General features: G+C 38.5%; 1 protein-coding gene across 1 annotated transcript in view; it reads left to right on the plus strand.

The window, feature by feature from the left end:
• Nucleotides 1-386: 386 nt before the first annotated feature.
• The window catches only part of ano9b (anoctamin 9b), a 39,161-nt gene continuing 22,200 nt past the window's right edge, over nt 387-17,347 (plus strand). The window contains exons 1-7 of the mRNA XM_059347404.1: nt 387-500; nt 3,217-3,276; nt 6,131-6,253; nt 6,355-6,494; nt 8,411-8,460; nt 8,645-8,703; nt 12,216-12,295. Coding sequence (XP_059203387.1) covers nt 480-500; nt 3,217-3,276; nt 6,131-6,253; nt 6,355-6,494; nt 8,411-8,460; nt 8,645-8,703; nt 12,216-12,295 — 533 coding nt within the window. The 5' untranslated portion in view covers nt 387-479. The remainder of the gene's footprint in view (nt 501-3,216; nt 3,277-6,130; nt 6,254-6,354; nt 6,495-8,410; nt 8,461-8,644; nt 8,704-12,215; nt 12,296-17,347) is intronic.

A 17,347-nucleotide genomic window follows, 5' to 3' on the forward strand; every position in this document is an offset into this window, starting at 1 on the left:
AAATATTCAAGCATATACACAGTCATAAAACAGATGGCAAATTGTTTCCTCCTCTAAACCACAGAACACACAAGAATACTCAACATCAAGCTTAAATCTCTCTAAGGTTTTTTTTGCTGGATATATTTTATCCATTATTTTAGAAAGCTCATATTTCCCACAGTTCCCAGGGATCATGAACGCATCATTGTTTGGTCCTGGGTCATGTATTGGCGAAAGCAAGGCGCTGACGTCACCGGCGTCTTCAGGTGAAACGGCACACCTTTACCTGTAACGCGCGCATAGCACAGCAGTCGCCTGTAAATATGCGGAAGTTCAGTGAGGAGTACAGGTGTTGTTGATTTCCATATTTAATGTTGATATGTGATTGGCTAGATTAGATGATGAAGTGACGGGGGACAGAGCGGCAGGAGGATCATGACTTTTCTTCTCTCTTGTACTTTCCTGTGAGCGGACTGACAACAGAGAACAGCTTCAACATGTTCTTCAGGAGTGTGGAGGTAAACACTGAGCTGATCTATATTCTCTATGTTTCTGCTCAATATGCACTAAAGTGGTACTAACCCTGTATTGTTGTAGGTCCAGGTGTAATCTACCTGTTGTCCTTCACTTTGTGTATTGAACAGTTAGAGTCACGTGCCATCTGCAGCCTCTGATCTTACAGACAAAACACAAGATGATAATTATGAAGCGTGGTGCATTCAAGTGGCCAGCAGTGGCTTAAGTCATTGACTGTGCAGGGATTTATTTCTGTGGTAAAAAGAATACTTTGTCTCATCAGAAGTCTGTTGTGTTGGGGAACTTACAGAGAAAGTGGAAGACTGCGTTATAGAATGTACTTTTTATTCATAACATCAATGAATCAGTATCCAATCCAGGAAACCTGCCATTTTTTTAACAAAAACAATCACTTTCACTTAGGGCTGGGCGATATATCTTTTATGTCGATATATTTTTAAATGCGATATGGAATTAGACCATATCGCATATATCGATATAGTTCAAATTTCCACTGTGATCCTTTCTCCAGGCAAGCTGCGACATTTATTTAAGATATTTTTTTATTTAAATGTGCACTTTATGGAGCTTTGATTTTTTTTTAAAGTTACTCCTGTTTTTATACAGTATTTACGTTCACTTAGAATAAGGGTTTCAGTTAAACTGCTTGTGACATGTCATATTTGGCTTTGACTTTGACTGAACATTTGCTTTCACTTAGCAATAAAAATAGGGTTGTCAAAAGTATCGATACTCAAAAAAATTTCGATACTAAAACTTTGTATCCGGATACAATACTCATTTTCAAAAGTATCGAGTATCTGAAGCTTGTTATCATAGTTGCAGTTTCTTTTTGCACAACTGTTGTTTATTATAAATATTTAACTGGTGGTTCTGTTCATTTTTACATGTTGCATTTTACTTGTGGATAAAAATATTTCTGTTAAATTTTGGGGTCTTTGTTTTTATCTTTGTGGTATCGAAAATGGTATCCAGTATCGAATATTTTCCTGAGTATCGGTATCGAGATGAAAATTTTAGTATCGTGAACAACCCTAGATAAAAATATCGGGATATATATCGTATATCGATATTCAGCCTAAATATATTGGGATATGACTTTTGGTCCATATCGCCCGGCCCTACTTTCACTTAACACAAATTCATCCAAGCTTATGTCATTATGGAATGCCAGTCAGAGAAAGAAGCCAGTCAAGAAAACCAGAGATGCACAATAAATATTTCAGTAAACACAGTTGTTTGAAATGTAACCAGAGCCCAAACGTTGTCAAAAGTGGGAGTTTTGCTGAAATAATACTTCATGTTTTCATATGGGACAGAGGATGGCTGAATCCCATTCATACACAGGGTGTGTAACTGGATTTATTAAAACAGTTTAGTCTCTTCAAAGGAACTGTGTGTGTTTTTGTTGGCTCAGTGGGTCTAAAGGGAAATCTGATCAGTGGGAGTAGTTGAGGTCACACCCAAGCCAAGGGTTCAGTGCAGAATACCTGGACACATCAAGATCTCACTGCTCTGCCAGAAGACAAACTAAGTCTCTAGGTCAGTATCTGGGCAGTACAGGGTGTGAGGGCACTAAAAGGTGTGTGCCAAACATTACAAAGCAGAGTGTGAGAATACAGCAGGCAACAGACATGAGGAGCGTGTGTGTTGGGCAGGTCTGAACCTGCCAGCTGTTGTGCTGAAATCTGCTCAGCTGTATTCTGCCCTACAAAGTCTAACTGCAGTAACTACACAAAGGGTAAAACTGAGAAAAACTGCTTAAGGTTTTCTACAAGGTTTTTTAACTGACCATCCAAATGGGTTATATGTAGATAAGTGATATGACACTTATTTCTACATGTATTGATGGTGAAATTGTTATGCAAAAAAAAAAAAAATCATGTGTGTGTAAATGTTTATATGTTTGTATGTAAATCTGGTGTCTATGTGAGTATGTGTATCTATATGTATATGCATCTAGCCTACGTTGTTGTAATTTATGGGTAACACTTTACAATAACCATCATTTATAAATGGTAAAAAGATAGTTTATTAATGTTTAATCATCATTTATAAACCGTATATTGGCCATTTAGAATGGTAAATACATAATTTATCAATGTTTAACTACATCATTTGTAAATGGCAAATAGATGGTATATTAATGTAAGTTTATAGTTACTTTTCCATTGACAAACAATTAAATTATAATTTATAGTGTATAAATAGTTTTAGTTGCACTCATTTTAACATTTTTAACACCATATTAAGTATGTTAATGATTTTGAAATGATTCATATACCTTTAAGAAATTGGTTAAAAACATTTAAAGATTAAATATGTATAGCACTTTGTAAATGGTTTATAAACCAATTATTAACCATCTATAAACATCACTTAGTTGGTTATTGTAAAGTGTTACCAGTTTATGTTGTTGTTTTTTTTTGGTTTGAAAAGAAGAACTAATAAAATGAAAAAATGCGATTAACATGGCGCATATATTGATATCTGGCTATATTGGCTGTTTGGATATATCTGTGCGTCCCTAGTCAGAACATGTTCGGAGCTAAATGAGTCAGGATTTAAATATCTGTTATATGACACTATCAAGTCAGTCAAATAATATGCTTGTGCTGTACTTTAATGCTGCCCTTTTTTGTGTGTTTGTGTGTGTGTGTGTGTGTGTGTGTGTGTCTGTGTGTGTGTGTGTTACAGGATAGCACTGAGATGTGGGACATAGGGAGGGACGGCACTGAGCATTTACTTCCTTCAACGGTAAGAATCCACGTCTCTGTCCTCCTTGTCTGAACTTTTCATACATTACAAGATAAGTGTAGACTGACCTCATGAGCAACATGCAAACAGGGAACATATCTGCTCATATGAAAAGATCCTTTGACTCTCTGTTGGACAGTTAAACCTGTGTGACGTCAGACATTACCAGACGAGTTTTATCTCACAGGTCCTTCTCTCACTGTTTGAGATAACACCGTGAACCTGTTCATGCCAGCTGTCTCATTTGCACCTTGTATCTGTCAGGTGTCCTCACTGCTCTAACGTCATTTGGTTTTACTTTGAGGTTTAAAACCTGAAAAAACCCAAATCTGGAACACAGGACTACATTAGGGTTGCAAAATTAATGGAATTTATAAAGTTGGAAACTTTCCATGGGAAATTAACAGGAATTTATTGGAATAAATGGGAATAAACCAGGAATTTACAAAATTGAAGGTTGGCCCTTAACCCATAAGAACCCATGGTAACACTAGTGTGGGTGATTCTCATGAACATGTTACAGCTCATAGCAAAAATCCATGAGCATTGAATACCTATTTTCTTTGACCCTTTATAACCTATACAATCTAAAGTCACTGTTTAATATGAATTTATAATCTATTTAAAAAAAGGTATTTTCTGACATTTTTAGAGACTTTGTGAGCAAAATTCATGACCGTAACACATTTAAAAAAAAAAAAAACGAATCGTGTTTTTTTCTTTTTTTTTTTCTTCGGCAATCACTTAAATATGCTCAAGGGTAGCGGGTTTCACCATATTGTATTTTATTAAAATATACACATATTTTAATTCAAACAATTCTATCATTACTGTAACATTTAACCATTTTTCTTATCAATTTTCATTCAGATTTTGTTCTTTATACATTATTAAAAAAAAACCTGTTAAAAAACATTATATTTGATTATATTCTGTTAAATTATACATTTTTAAACAAATGTATATTTATTTTTTAAAAGTGTATTAAATATTTATTGTATATAAGTGTGGGGAAACCATGACATTTTTATCTGGATGCATTACGGTAATGAATTTGTGAATCAAAAATATGTTTAAAAATATAGAAAATATTATTTTAGCACAAAACAATGAATTGTGCCTTATTATGGCTATATTGTTAATTCATATAAAAGTGAAATATATTTAGTTTAATAAAGTGTGTCCTTATAATCTTCACATACATAACTTAGACTGGCTTCATGAGAATCACCCACAACACTTTAAATCTTCTATAATCTCCCATATTCAGCTTTATGCTTCACATTAACTCATTAAATCCCTAAGCGACACATACTCAACACCCTGGTGTGGTGGTCATGTGACTGGAAACAGAAATATGACAAAGTAGCTCATTTCAAAAAGCTTATTTTTGTTCCGAGTCGAAGTTAAACCCATTTAACAATTCTAATCCATTAATAGGGTGTCCTGTATTACATTTATCGTGTTCTGACCAGATTTCCTAAACAAATAAAAGGGCAAATGGTTATTTGTTTTTATTTATTATTGATTTATTCTTATTTTGTTACTCTAAAAAAAATCTGAAAAATAATTTATTGTTAAACAGCACTAATAATGTCAACATTTTGATAAATGTTGTGGAGATGCAAAGAAAAAGGCAAATTTGTGTTTCTGTGAGCAAAAAATGTGTCTAGTTTTTTTATTTTAAAATAAGAAATATTAAAAACATGAATACCATAAACGCCCAACATATCGTGTATATATGTCACATCACAGATCTTTGACATTTAGGGGTAGATTTTTTTTTAAAACATCATAAATATGTTCTATGTGGTCCACTTGGTCTGTGGTATATCCCCCATAATTTTCCTTTAAGGAATACTGGGTCTGGGTTCTTATGGGTTAAAAGGGAACTTGTATATAGTTGGTGTATATATATTTTAGCATAATCTTGACTGAAACAACCAGATTTCATGTAAGTACACTTAAATATCTACAGTGGGGCAAAATAATATTTAGTCAGCCACTGATTCTACTTAGAAAGATGAGAGATGTCTGTAATTTTCATCATAGGTACACTTCAACTATGAGAGACAGAATGAGGGAAAAAAAGGAAATCACATTGTATGATTTTTAAAGAATTTATTTGTAAATTATGGTGGAAAATAAGTATTTGGTCAAAAACAAAAGTTCAACTCAATACTTTGTAACATAACCTTTGTTGGCAATGACAGTGGTCAAATGTTTCCTGTAAGTCTTCACCAGGTTTGCACACACTGTAGCTGGTATTTTGGCCCATTCCTCCATGCAGGTCTCCTCTAGAGCAGTGACGTTTTGGGGCTGTCGCTGGGCAACACAGACTTTCAACTCCCTCCACACATTTTCTATAGGGTTGAGGTCTGGAGACTGGCTAGGCCACTCCAGGACCCTAATTTACAAATAAATTCTTTAAAAATCCTACAATGTGATTTCCGTGATTTTTTTTCTCATAGTTGAAGTGTACCTATGATGACAATTACAGACATCTCTCATCTTTCTAAGTAGGAGAACTTGCACAATCAGTGGCTGACTAGATACTTTTTTTGCCCCACTGTATGCTATTCCTCAATCACATGCACATAGCACAGTGCTCACTGCAGGGCTGCAGCAGAAACTGCTTTTAGAAATGCTTTACTTTAGTGAGGAACACTCTTAGTGGTTGTCAGATATCAGTATGTGCAGAAACATTACAGGAGGATGACTGTGGGATCACTGCATCCAACATGTTTTAATGAGCAGAGTAGGAACCTGTATGACATGCATACACCTCACCATGTTTACTGTTGATTTTTTTGGGGGGTGTTTTTTTTTTTTTTTTTTTTTTTTTTTTGAACAGTCCACTCAGAGGACATTTGACTATGTACTGGTGGCCAACAAGATGGACGATGTCTTGGACCAGAAGGCTCAGAGACAGAGAGCCTTCATCGGGGAGCTAGAAAAAAAAAACGTCACAGTCACTGTGAGTCTGCTTCCTTGACTTGACACATGATGTAATGTGGTGAAAACCATTGTATGAACCATTGTATGAATCCTTAATGCGTGTGTTGTGTCCGATGGCAGAGGATCCTCCATGATGACAAAGTGTTTTTCGGCCTCCGTATTCCCTGTGAGATGTTTAAAGACTACCAGTACCTGCTCAAAGTGTCCGACGCCTGCAACTGGTGTGCAGATGGGAAGGGCTCTGACAAGCAGGCTACCAGGTAGCACACACATGTACATGTACTGTGTATAATCAGAGATGAACACAACAATGTTATTAAAGTTAACGAAAACTAACAAATAACGAAAACTAGCATTTTCGTTAACTGAAATAAAAAAAAAAACTAGAGTTTTTAAAAAAAACAATAACTGAAACTGTATTATGTGGTTACAAAACTAAAACTAACTTAAATTATAGAGAAAATGTCCTTCGTTTTCGTCTTCGTCAACTTTTTTCATACATAAACCTTTTTGGTTGATATGCAACCTATTTCTTTCCTATCTGGTTTTATGACTTAATAAACTTAGTGGGGCTGAGATGGATCAGACAAAGGAAATAAAAGAAACATTTATTGTGACTTTTTTTTAATCTCTCACCCAACAAATAACCCATTACAAAAAAACTAAAACTAATACAAACTAAACTAAAACGAGGCATTCCCCCCCCCCCCCCCCCCCCCCAAAAACAAAAACAAATTCAAACTAGCATCTCACTTTAAAAACGAATTAAAACGAATTGAATTTGAACTAATGAAAAATCCAAAACTATTATAACCTTGGCACACAAATGTATATCAACCAGTAACATGTACAGGTAGTTCTAAACAGTAACTCTGACAGTCATTGTGCTGTTAATGGAGAAAGCAGTAGTTGTGTAATTATCTTTGATAATTGATGAACTGAGGAGCTCAGCTCACTGCAGCTCTCTGGAAGATTTCACATGTCTGAAGGTTATGTTCTTCTACACAGAAGTCTTCAGCAACACAGATCTGGAATAGTTGGACAGCTAGTAAAAAAATATCCCCAAATGTGCACCTCCATAAAAACTCATTCAAGCCTTTGAGTGTTTGCACCTATGTTAAAAATCAAAATGAACATTTTTGTAAGTGAGCTTTTTTATTAGCTAACGGCTAGCTCCATGGGGAGCGTGTCTATGTTCCCCGGGTTCTATGTTCCCCTCTTTGTATGAGACTGGGGAACATAGGACCCTTTTCCTCCACTTTTCCAAAAAAGGGTCCTATGTTCCCCGGTCTGTTACTTTTTCCACCATTGCTCCCAAATTCCATGGCAAATAGGCCTATGTAGGCCTACGGGCTTGTTTGACGCACATATGCAAATAGGCCTAGACGAGGAAAGATTAGGTCAGGAGTGGCAAACCTGCAGGTCTTGAGCTAACCCTAACCCTAACCCTCATATGAGGGGGTTTTACAAGATTTTAAGCAATAACCTGAGCCAGAGCATGTGGCAAAACGGGCTTCCTGTTTTGCCACCCTTTCTCCCCTTTAAACCTAACCCTAACCCCGCAACAGTGGGGAACATAGGACCCTTTTACAGAAAAAGGGTCCTATGCTCCCCGGTATGTATTGCTACAGGGGAACATAGGACCCTTTTTGGGAAAAACGGGGAACATATAGGACCTTTTTCTTAAAAAGGGTCCTATGTTCCCCACTCCGCTCCCTTCATGGGGTACTGTACAGATATGTACAGAGTCGATCCTCCCAAGTCATCATTTGGTGAGTTGGTTATAAGGGCGTCATGAGCTCTAGGGGCTATTGTTGTGGAGAACATTTTTTAATTGTGCACATGGAGCGGAGTAGAGCAGAGCAGTGGGTCTGTGTGAGCGTCTCCACCTGCTGAGCCCTGCTGACAGATATGAACCTGCCCTAAGCAAAGTATCTGAGCTCCTCTCACACCTGGGCTATTATTTATAATTATTCAAAGGTCTAAACAGGAAAATGTGAGACTGTTAAGTGGAGCAGAGCTTTAGTTTTATTTGACCGACTTCAGGCTGCAGGCATGTGTATGGTATTTATGAAAACCTGCATGATCAAAATACATCATGTTATATGAGCATACTCATTCTGATGCTACTGATAGTTTCTTCAATTGACTTGATTTTTATTTATTATTTCTCAAGAATCCGAATTGTCCACTTCATCCTCCATCACACCTTCATCAACACAGGAGGTGAGTGTGATCAGTTTCATAGAATTCAATAGTATCATCTGTAATTTTATAGACCTTCATCACATGTGGTGATATGTTCAATTGAATTGAATGTATCATCCACTCAGACATTTAACAGTTGAATATTGATCATGGAACATGTATGAAAAGTGAAATCACTCATGTAGATCTTTTTTTCTATCAGAGAACCTGGAGGAACTGGTGATAAAGGGTGTGTTTGATACCATGTTCTGCCTTCATGAGGTGAGTCAACCTATAGGGCTGTTTCCACTACCGGGCAATACCCAAAATGCGGCGGGTCTCACTCGCCGAAATGCCCCTAATTTGAATACGAGCAGTGTGGAGCCGGCTTTTGTCTGGACTTTTTTCATGCCTGTTGAAGAGCAGGGTCTTTTTTTCTCCCCTGAAAAAAGCCTGGTTGCCGATTGGATAGATCGCTGAGCAGGATATGACGTAGTACTCTACCGGACAACAACACACACCATTTGTAAAAGTCAGCAAAGCAGTGTTCCCAACTTAGCGACTTTTGTTGCTATAATAATGAGATGTCCGGCTAACAGTTAGCTTTCTAGCAGTAAAGTGTGTATGTGCTGCTGCTGCTGCTGCAGGAGGTGTTCACTTAGCGATCTCTGTTTGTTTACAACAAGCACCGATGTGAATTACTATGTTTATGATCAGCGGAGAAGCTGTGCAAAATTAGCCATGCTGCTTTTTTTTTTGATCAGTTGCTGACGTGCACAGTTAGAGACAGCAGCCACAGTTGTGTCTCCCGTGTTTAATCCATTGTGACGATCGAAACCAAACCATAAATCCCTCTGGGGGCCTTTTTGTAGTGGAGACACGCAGAGTGAACAGACTTTTGAGAGGGCATGGCCTGAGATTTTCTGAACATGCTCCTATGTTTTTTCTGTTGTGTTGTGTGAGCAGTGTGTTTCGGGTCCTTTTCTTTACCGATGATGTTAGTGTATCCAGCTCTGTGCCTATCACAGAGCCACCTCTTCTCACCTGCCGATCCAGCCGCATTGCGTCCTACTTCTTGATGTTGCCTCCCCAACACATTACCTCTTAGAAGAGGATGCTGGCGATGGCAGCACGAGTCTGTTGGAGATTTTAAAAGACCCCCGGCTTCTTAGGAAATAGTCAGCTCCTCCCTTTCTTGTAAAGTGCATCTGTGTGTGCTGACCAGTCCAGTTGTACCCCCAGGGACTTGTATGACCCCACCACCCCAACGTCGACCCCCTTCATGACGAATGGTGGCAGGGTGGGCCTTGGCCTTCCAAAAGTCCACCACCAGGCGGTGTTCAGCCGCAGATGGTTTGACTTGCACCAAGTCACAAAGTCCTCCACCAGGCTTCTGTATTCTCCATCCTGTCCACCCCTCACACAGGCCACAAATGTAGTGTCATCCAAAAACTTCTGCATGTGGCACTACTTTGAGTTGTATTTGATGTCAGAGGGTAAACAAGACAGGGGAGATCTTGTACAGAGGTCGGAGAAAAAAAAACAGGTTGCAGTTAGACCACAAACTGGTAGAAAGCAGACAGGATTGAGTTCAGTGTGATATGATTAAAGTCTCCAGAGATGCCAGTGAATGCTACGACAGATTTCCGTCATTTGGAGTTCACAGAAGCCACTTATGAGATCAATAGCCGTGTTTCCTTTAAGGGGAAGAGTGGCCGCTGGGAAAGTCTCAGGCCACGCCCTCTCAAAAGTCCGCTCACTCTGCGTGTCTCCATTACAAAAAGGCCCCAGATTTACGAGACTCCGGAGGTGACGTATGGTTTTCTATCGTAGCTTAATTGCTTAGCGACAGTTTTGACTGTGATCCTTGATCACATACACAACGGATTAAACACGGGAGACGCAACTGTTGCAAAACAAAACCAGCATGGCTAATTATGCACAACGTTTCCGCTGATCATAAACATAGTGATTGTGAATTAACCAGCATCGCTAACTGTGCTCAGAGTGTCCGGAGATATGCACCCATTGTTATGGGTTTACTTGAAATAATAAGGAAAATAAAAACATGTAATGAAAAGTTATGTAGATGCTTGATTATTTTAGAGAGTAATGACAAGCTTTGTAAATAAAGAAATAATTGAAAAGACAAAAAAATGCAATAGATGCAAAAAAGAGCTGTTTAAAATCCTCCTCCTGTAAAACAGTATTGGTTGAGCATTTACATGTGATGGCTGCATTTGGTGCTGAATTCTCATGCAGTATTTCTTAAGCAGGTATCAAGTAACCTAACCTGGAACATCTTTCAAACACTGCACGTGACTTGGCTGTAGTGCGAATAACATTTCAGTCAAAAGATTTTTTTTAACTTTGATCCATGTATCCATAGGATAGAGTAGTAACTGCATAGTATGTGCAGTATAAAAGTTAGAAGAGGATTAAAAAAAAGTAAAAAGATACAATATACAGTCAGAGCTACTGGAGAGGCTGCCACTCGCATTAGTGCCAAAAGTGTTAATGCCGGAAATAGTACTTCATTCACGTTTCTGATCATGTGGCTTGATCTACTGCTTCCGTAGCTGGAAACTGGTGAGACAGGATGAAATCAGCAATATGATACCAGTCATCCAGGATCATCATTAGTTTTAGTGAAGTAAATAAACCAAAGAAAGGCAGAGAGCTGAGGGGGTTGGAGGGCGAGGTCTTTAAGTGTCACATTAAATGTTACGCAAAGATGCAATCATTCAATTTCGCCTTGAACACAAAAGAAGGGTTTGAGTCTGTCACTCAAATTAATTTTCATACACTTTAATATAAAGTGAAATGAGGCGCTGTAGAGGCCAACTGTTGTAAAGGAGAACTGTGCTGCAAGACATGGCAGACTGACTGGCATTTGATCAGGTTTATCTAGCTGATGTCAACCATCTGAATATGTCTGCATTGTTCAGTCAATGACCTGAGGCTGTTTTTAAAAGCCAACAGACCCTCGAGCGGAATCTTCAGGGATTTAATAACTTTGACAAAAAACATTTTTTTTTGTTTTTTTTTTACATTTAATGCCAAAATATCATTAAAAAAGGTCACATGGCTGCTCTATCACCAAGTAAGGTGATTAAAGAGGGAAACCTCTTGGTTTATCATTGGTATTAATATGGTACAGAACACAGATGTTCTCTCTCTATATCCGTGTTTCGACTAGGGGGGGAAAAGTGGCCACCGGGAAAGTCTCAGGCCACACCCTCTCAAAAGTCTGCTTACTCTGCGTGTCTCCATTACAAGTTAGCCCCCAGAGGGATTTAGAGACTCTGGAGGTGATGTGTGGTTTTCGCTGTCGTTAAGAAGTGTAAGGAGTCGCTGGATTTGTCTCCAGTCGCTTTCTTGATAAATAGTCGCTAAGGGGGTCTTAAAAGTCGCTAAGTTTAGCAACAAAGTCGCTAAGTTGGGAACACTGCTTGGCCGGCCTTTCCAAATGGCGTGTGTTGTTGTCATGTAGAGTACTACATCACATCCCGCTAAGCGATCTATCCAATCAGCAACCAGGCTTTTTTCAGGGGAGAAAAAAGACCCTGCTCTTCTACAGGGATGAAAAAAGTCTAGATAAAAGCCGGCTCTGGACTGCTCGTATTCAAATTAGGGGCGTTTCGGCGAGTGAGATCCGCCTCATTCCGGGTATTGCCCAGTAGTGGAAACAGCCCTATTAACCCAAAGTAAGAACCTTAACACTGATATGAAACCATTTAAGCATATAGGATAAACACCTGATGTTTGTATGTTGATTTTCCAATGATTTTCAGAAAAAGAAACAGAAAGAACTAAAGAAGAAGTGGGCTCGATGGTCTGGTCTGTTTACAGGCCAACCAGTCAAGGACATCAGGTCAGTCAGTGTAACTGTCTTTCTGTCTGTAACTGCTTGTCTCTGAGGGCGCTTTTACAACCTAAGTCTGTTTGGTTAGTCTGAATCAGAGTGAAATTTATACATTTGGTTTCTTTTGTACTTAGTCTGGTTTGCTTTCACAGTGCAGAAATGTAAGTGGACCAAATGGAAAAAAAAAGATTTTAAGAGGGGCGTATACGAAGGCAGAGGGCTGGAAATTTACTTGCACTATTATTTTTTTATTGGTTGAAATGTTGGCGGAGAAAATCGTATACACGGAAATAAACAAGGCAACATGGAACTGAGCACAAACCGAGAACGTTTGATTATACTGGCCGTAATCTGCTCTGTTGTTCCATTATGTGTTGATCCATTATTTCCACAGACGATGTGCTGCGATCAGACAGCTGCATAATCAGAGAAGGCGATCCTTGATGCACTCTTACCACTAGCTGCTTCTACCACAAAGGTAGTTATCAAGTTATTTTGAGCAATCTGTTGATAATTGTGCAATGACAAATTAGCTTTAGCTTAGTGGTAGCCTACAGAGTGAAACTCAAGGACACAAATGTCATCTTTGTTTTCTTTGTACATCTTACAAAATGCCTGCACAGGAAACCCCCAATCCACTGCATTTTGGTTAATTTCCATTAATTGGGTGGGATTCTGGTGATTCTGATTTAACCGCACCAGTTTGATTAAAACGGACCAAGCTTTGGGTTGTGAACGTGCCCTAAGTGTCTCTAACTGTCTCTAACTGTTCATCTCTGTTTGTAACTGTCTGTCTGTCTGTGTTTGTTTCTATCTATAACTATTTCCTGCCATTGTTAAAGTTGATTAAGGCCCCGTTTACACGAGGACACTCGCGGGTGAAAACGACAAAATATTTGATCGGAAGTGCCTTTCGTTTAGACCGTGACGGCGTAATGGGGGCTTAAAGACGCAAAAATCTGAAACCACCTTCCAAAGTGGAAAAGTTAAATACGCTCCTCCGTAGCGTGTCCGTCTACACTGCCAAGACGCAAAACTCTGCTCAGATCTGCTCACGTCACGTATGTGTTTACGTCACATACATGCTCCAGTACAGGAAAATAAACAAACGTGGGATTATTTCCATGCGTCGGACCTTCAAGCTGCTCTGGCAGCTATAATAAACTTACAGGAGTCTTTCCACCAAATGTACAGGATATGTACAGATAGTATTACTGAACAGAGAAGGATCTGTAATTACCTCTATCACATTTTGGATGCAGCAATTCGTCGGAGGCGAGCCAGACGGCTTTGGAGGAGACCTGGGAGATCTAGTGGATGGTGGATAACTTTGTGGAAGGAGTAGCTGATGAAAATGTGTGGCGTGAAAACTTCTGCATGCCCAAAGATGCTCTTATCGCTTTAAGTGATGCCGCCTGGCATGCATACAATCGAATTTCACACACTTTTGCGTCACCGTATGCACGCAGATTTCTTCCCAAAAATGCTCGTCTAAACAAGGAATAAAAAGTGAAGACGCAACGCCACTTTTGCGTCTTCTGTTCAGACCGGCCTCGTGTGAACGGGGCCTAAGAAACCACAAAGAATGTTGAATTGGTTATTTAACAGTCTCAATATAATACTGATGCCTCTTTATAACCTACATAATTAAACAAATTAAACAAGACCATCAGTGTTACATACGCTTCATGGAGAGCTTTTTTTTGGTTACCTCAAGGAGGTAATGGTAGCCTTCAGCAGGCCCGGTCCTAACCAATTTGGTGCCCTAGTCAAGATTTTAGATGGCGCCGCCTTGCATCACAGTAAATTCCACTGCCATTCCATTCAATTTACATAAACTGACAGGAAAAACTGAATGGCTTTGTCTTTGACATTTTATTGTATTTTTAGAAAACAAGTTGCTCAATCAAAACAGTTAACAAGAAGATAATATATTAGAAATAAAGAAATACAAAAAAGTAAATAGAATATAAAAAGCTTGCATAAAGTATGAGATTTACCTACCCACAAAATCAAAACTGTAAACAAGTGACATAAAATAAATTATAAATACAATATAAATAAGGCACTGCACACAATTGGAAACCAGAAGTCTAGTAAAGACCTCTAGCGCTATGTTTTTAATACTCCATCAACTAGACCACCACCTCCTCAACCTCACATAGACTGCTGCAAGAAAGACTAGGAGAGTAAAGCTGTAGCAAAGTCATCAAATCAAATGATTTATGCGTATGATGGAAAGTCCACTGAGATGTTCTTGCATCACAGTAGATCTCAGGTAGAAAAGAAGCTTCTTCCAGCAGCAGCCACTGTAAACTACGGAGCCCCCCAGGGGACACGGGGAAAAAAAAAGATGGGTGAAAAAAAAAAAAAAATGATGGGTGAAAAAAAAAAAAGGACGGACTTTTGCGAGATCCTGAGATACTTTTGCGAGATCCCGAGATAGTTTTGCGAGATCCCGAGATAGTTTTGCGAGATCCCGAGATAGTTTTGCGAGATCCCGAGATAGTTTTGCGAGATCCCGAGATACTTTTGCGAGATCCCGAGATACTGACGAAACTAGAGGAGCAATGGAGGAGCGATATTCGCCTATTTTCCGGCCTTCTAACTGGAATAGCGTCACGAAAACCGCACCAATTTCCCCCAGGATGGTTTTATTTTGTACAGAAAACTAAGACTGACATTTCACAGGCTTGATCAACTCCCCAAAATCAGCGAGTCTGGCGAAAGATTAAAGTAACCGGGCCGAATATACGTCCTAGTGCCCAACGGCAGCCAGAGTGTTTAGGGACCGTCGCAAAAGTGCAACGTCTTTCTTTTCTATTTTTAATAACTCACTGGAAATTCATCTAATAAACACCAAACGACTTCTGATGTGTTCATGAACTCACTGTGGACTTCCCACACCCTTTATTTTCAATACACACCTTTTCAATTCCTTTTATTCAGTGTGTACAATATTTAAGCCTTTTATTTTGTAATAGCTCTCTTGTTTTTATAGATATCAACACCAAACCACTTCTGATGTGTTCATGAATTCATTGTGGATTCCCCACATCCTTTATTGTCGTAAAACAAACACTTTAAATTTCAGATACCATTCCTTCCAGTGTGTCACCAATCATAAGACATCTGTAAGACAATGAATAAAAATGTAATTTACGTATTTAATTACTGTGCAGCCCAATTTATATATGACTATGTTCAACAAAAGACAAAGACTGCTCTTAGTATTTTAACTCCTCACTATTGCTCGCTATAGTTGTTCTCGATTTTCTGTTTTGGAAAGCATCACAAGCTGATGGTCAAGTACAGATGCATACTTGTGGCTGTAGTAATCATATTTTTGTTTATTCACTTTGCTTTAACAGCTTGCAATTAATGCTAAACTACCTGAAAGGTTGTATGTGTCATGCTTGAATGACAATTTGCATGCTTGACCTGAATTAACAGCAGCAATTTTGAAGAAAAAGAACAGTGAAGTCAAAATAAAAAATGAGAAATGTAAAGAAATGAATGATGTCTAAGAATCTTGTAAGGGTTTTAAAGGAAAGCAAGAAGCTGTGGAAGCTTCATAGTGAGTTCATGAACACATCAGAAGTGTTTTGAAGTCGATATGTAGAAAAACAAGTGAGTTATTAAAAAATAAAAGCCTTAAGTATGAATAGAATATACATGCTTATTGCTCCTTATATCTAAACAACTTGTAAAGGTTTTGCTTGAAACTAAAGGGTTGTGACTGATTCAAACAGCTATCAAATAAGAAAGGCCTTATATATGAAAGAACTATACACACATATTACTTGTGCCTTTAAAAAAGGGGGTTTATTGAAAATAAAGGGTTGTGGGAAATCCACAATGAGTTCATGAACACATCAGAAGTGGTTTAGTGTTGATATCTATAAAATCAAGTGAGCTATTACAAAATAAAAGCCTAAGATATGAAATAATTATATATACTGATTACTTATGCCTTTTAAAAAAATTGAAAGAGTTTTTAATGACAATAAAGGGTTGTGAGAAATCCACAATGAATTCATGAACACATCAGAAGTGGTTTGGTGTTGATATCTATAAAAACAAGAGAGCTATTACAAAATAAAAGGCTTAAATATTGTACACACTGAATAAAAGGAATTGAAAAGGTGTGTATTGAAAATAAAGGGTGTGGGAAGTCCACAGTGAGTTCATGAACACATCAGAAGTCGTTTGGTGTTTATTAGATGAATTTCCAGTGAGTTATTAAAAATAGAAAAGAAAGACGTTGCACTTTTGCGACGGTCCCTAAGCACTCTGGCTGCGGATGGGCACTAGGACGTATATTCGGCCCGGTTACTTTAATCTTTCGCCAGACTCGCTGATTTTGGGGAGTTGATCAAGCCTGTGAAATGTCAGTCTTAGTTATCTGTACAAAATAAAACCATCCTGGGGGAAATTGGTGCGGTTTTCGTGATGCTATTCCAGTTAGAAGGCCGGAAAATAGGCAAATATCGCTCCTCCATTGCTCCTCTTCTTTCGTCAGTATCTCGGGATCTCGCAAAAGTATCTCGGGATCTCGCAAAAGTATCTCGGGATCTCGCAAAAGTCCGTCCCTTTTTTTTTTTTCACCCATCATTTTTTTTTTCTTTTCACCCATCTTTTTTTTTTCCCCGTGTCCCCTGGGGGGCTCCGTAGTAAACAATCAATCAGTCAAAATCAAAATTACTTTATTTATCCCCGAGGGGAAATTCAGTTAACAGGAAGAGTGGCAGAGATTTTCAGAGCAACCCACAAACAACTAGGCTTCAACTATAGTATTTAAAGGGGTGGAGATGGAATAGCACTTTGATTGACTATTACAAGCAGAGCAAACATTGGCTAACCAGGTGTCAATAAAATGTAGACAAATGTATTCCTGAACTAAGGAATCATACTTAAAAGCTAGTGAAAAGGAGCTGCAGCTTCCTTCCCATATATATCAACCCTTAGCTCGCAGCACCTGGCAATTTGCAGCAGATTGGGCTTTGGCCTTTTTGTTGAGTTAGGTCTTACTCCCTCTTTGACAAAGGCGATTGCTTTCTC

The sequence above is a fragment of the Centropristis striata genome, chromosome 2 (assembly GCF_030273125.1).
Source record: "Centropristis striata isolate RG_2023a ecotype Rhode Island chromosome 2, C.striata_1.0, whole genome shotgun sequence".
NCBI classification, from domain to species: domain Eukaryota; kingdom Metazoa; phylum Chordata; class Actinopteri; order Perciformes; family Serranidae; genus Centropristis; species Centropristis striata.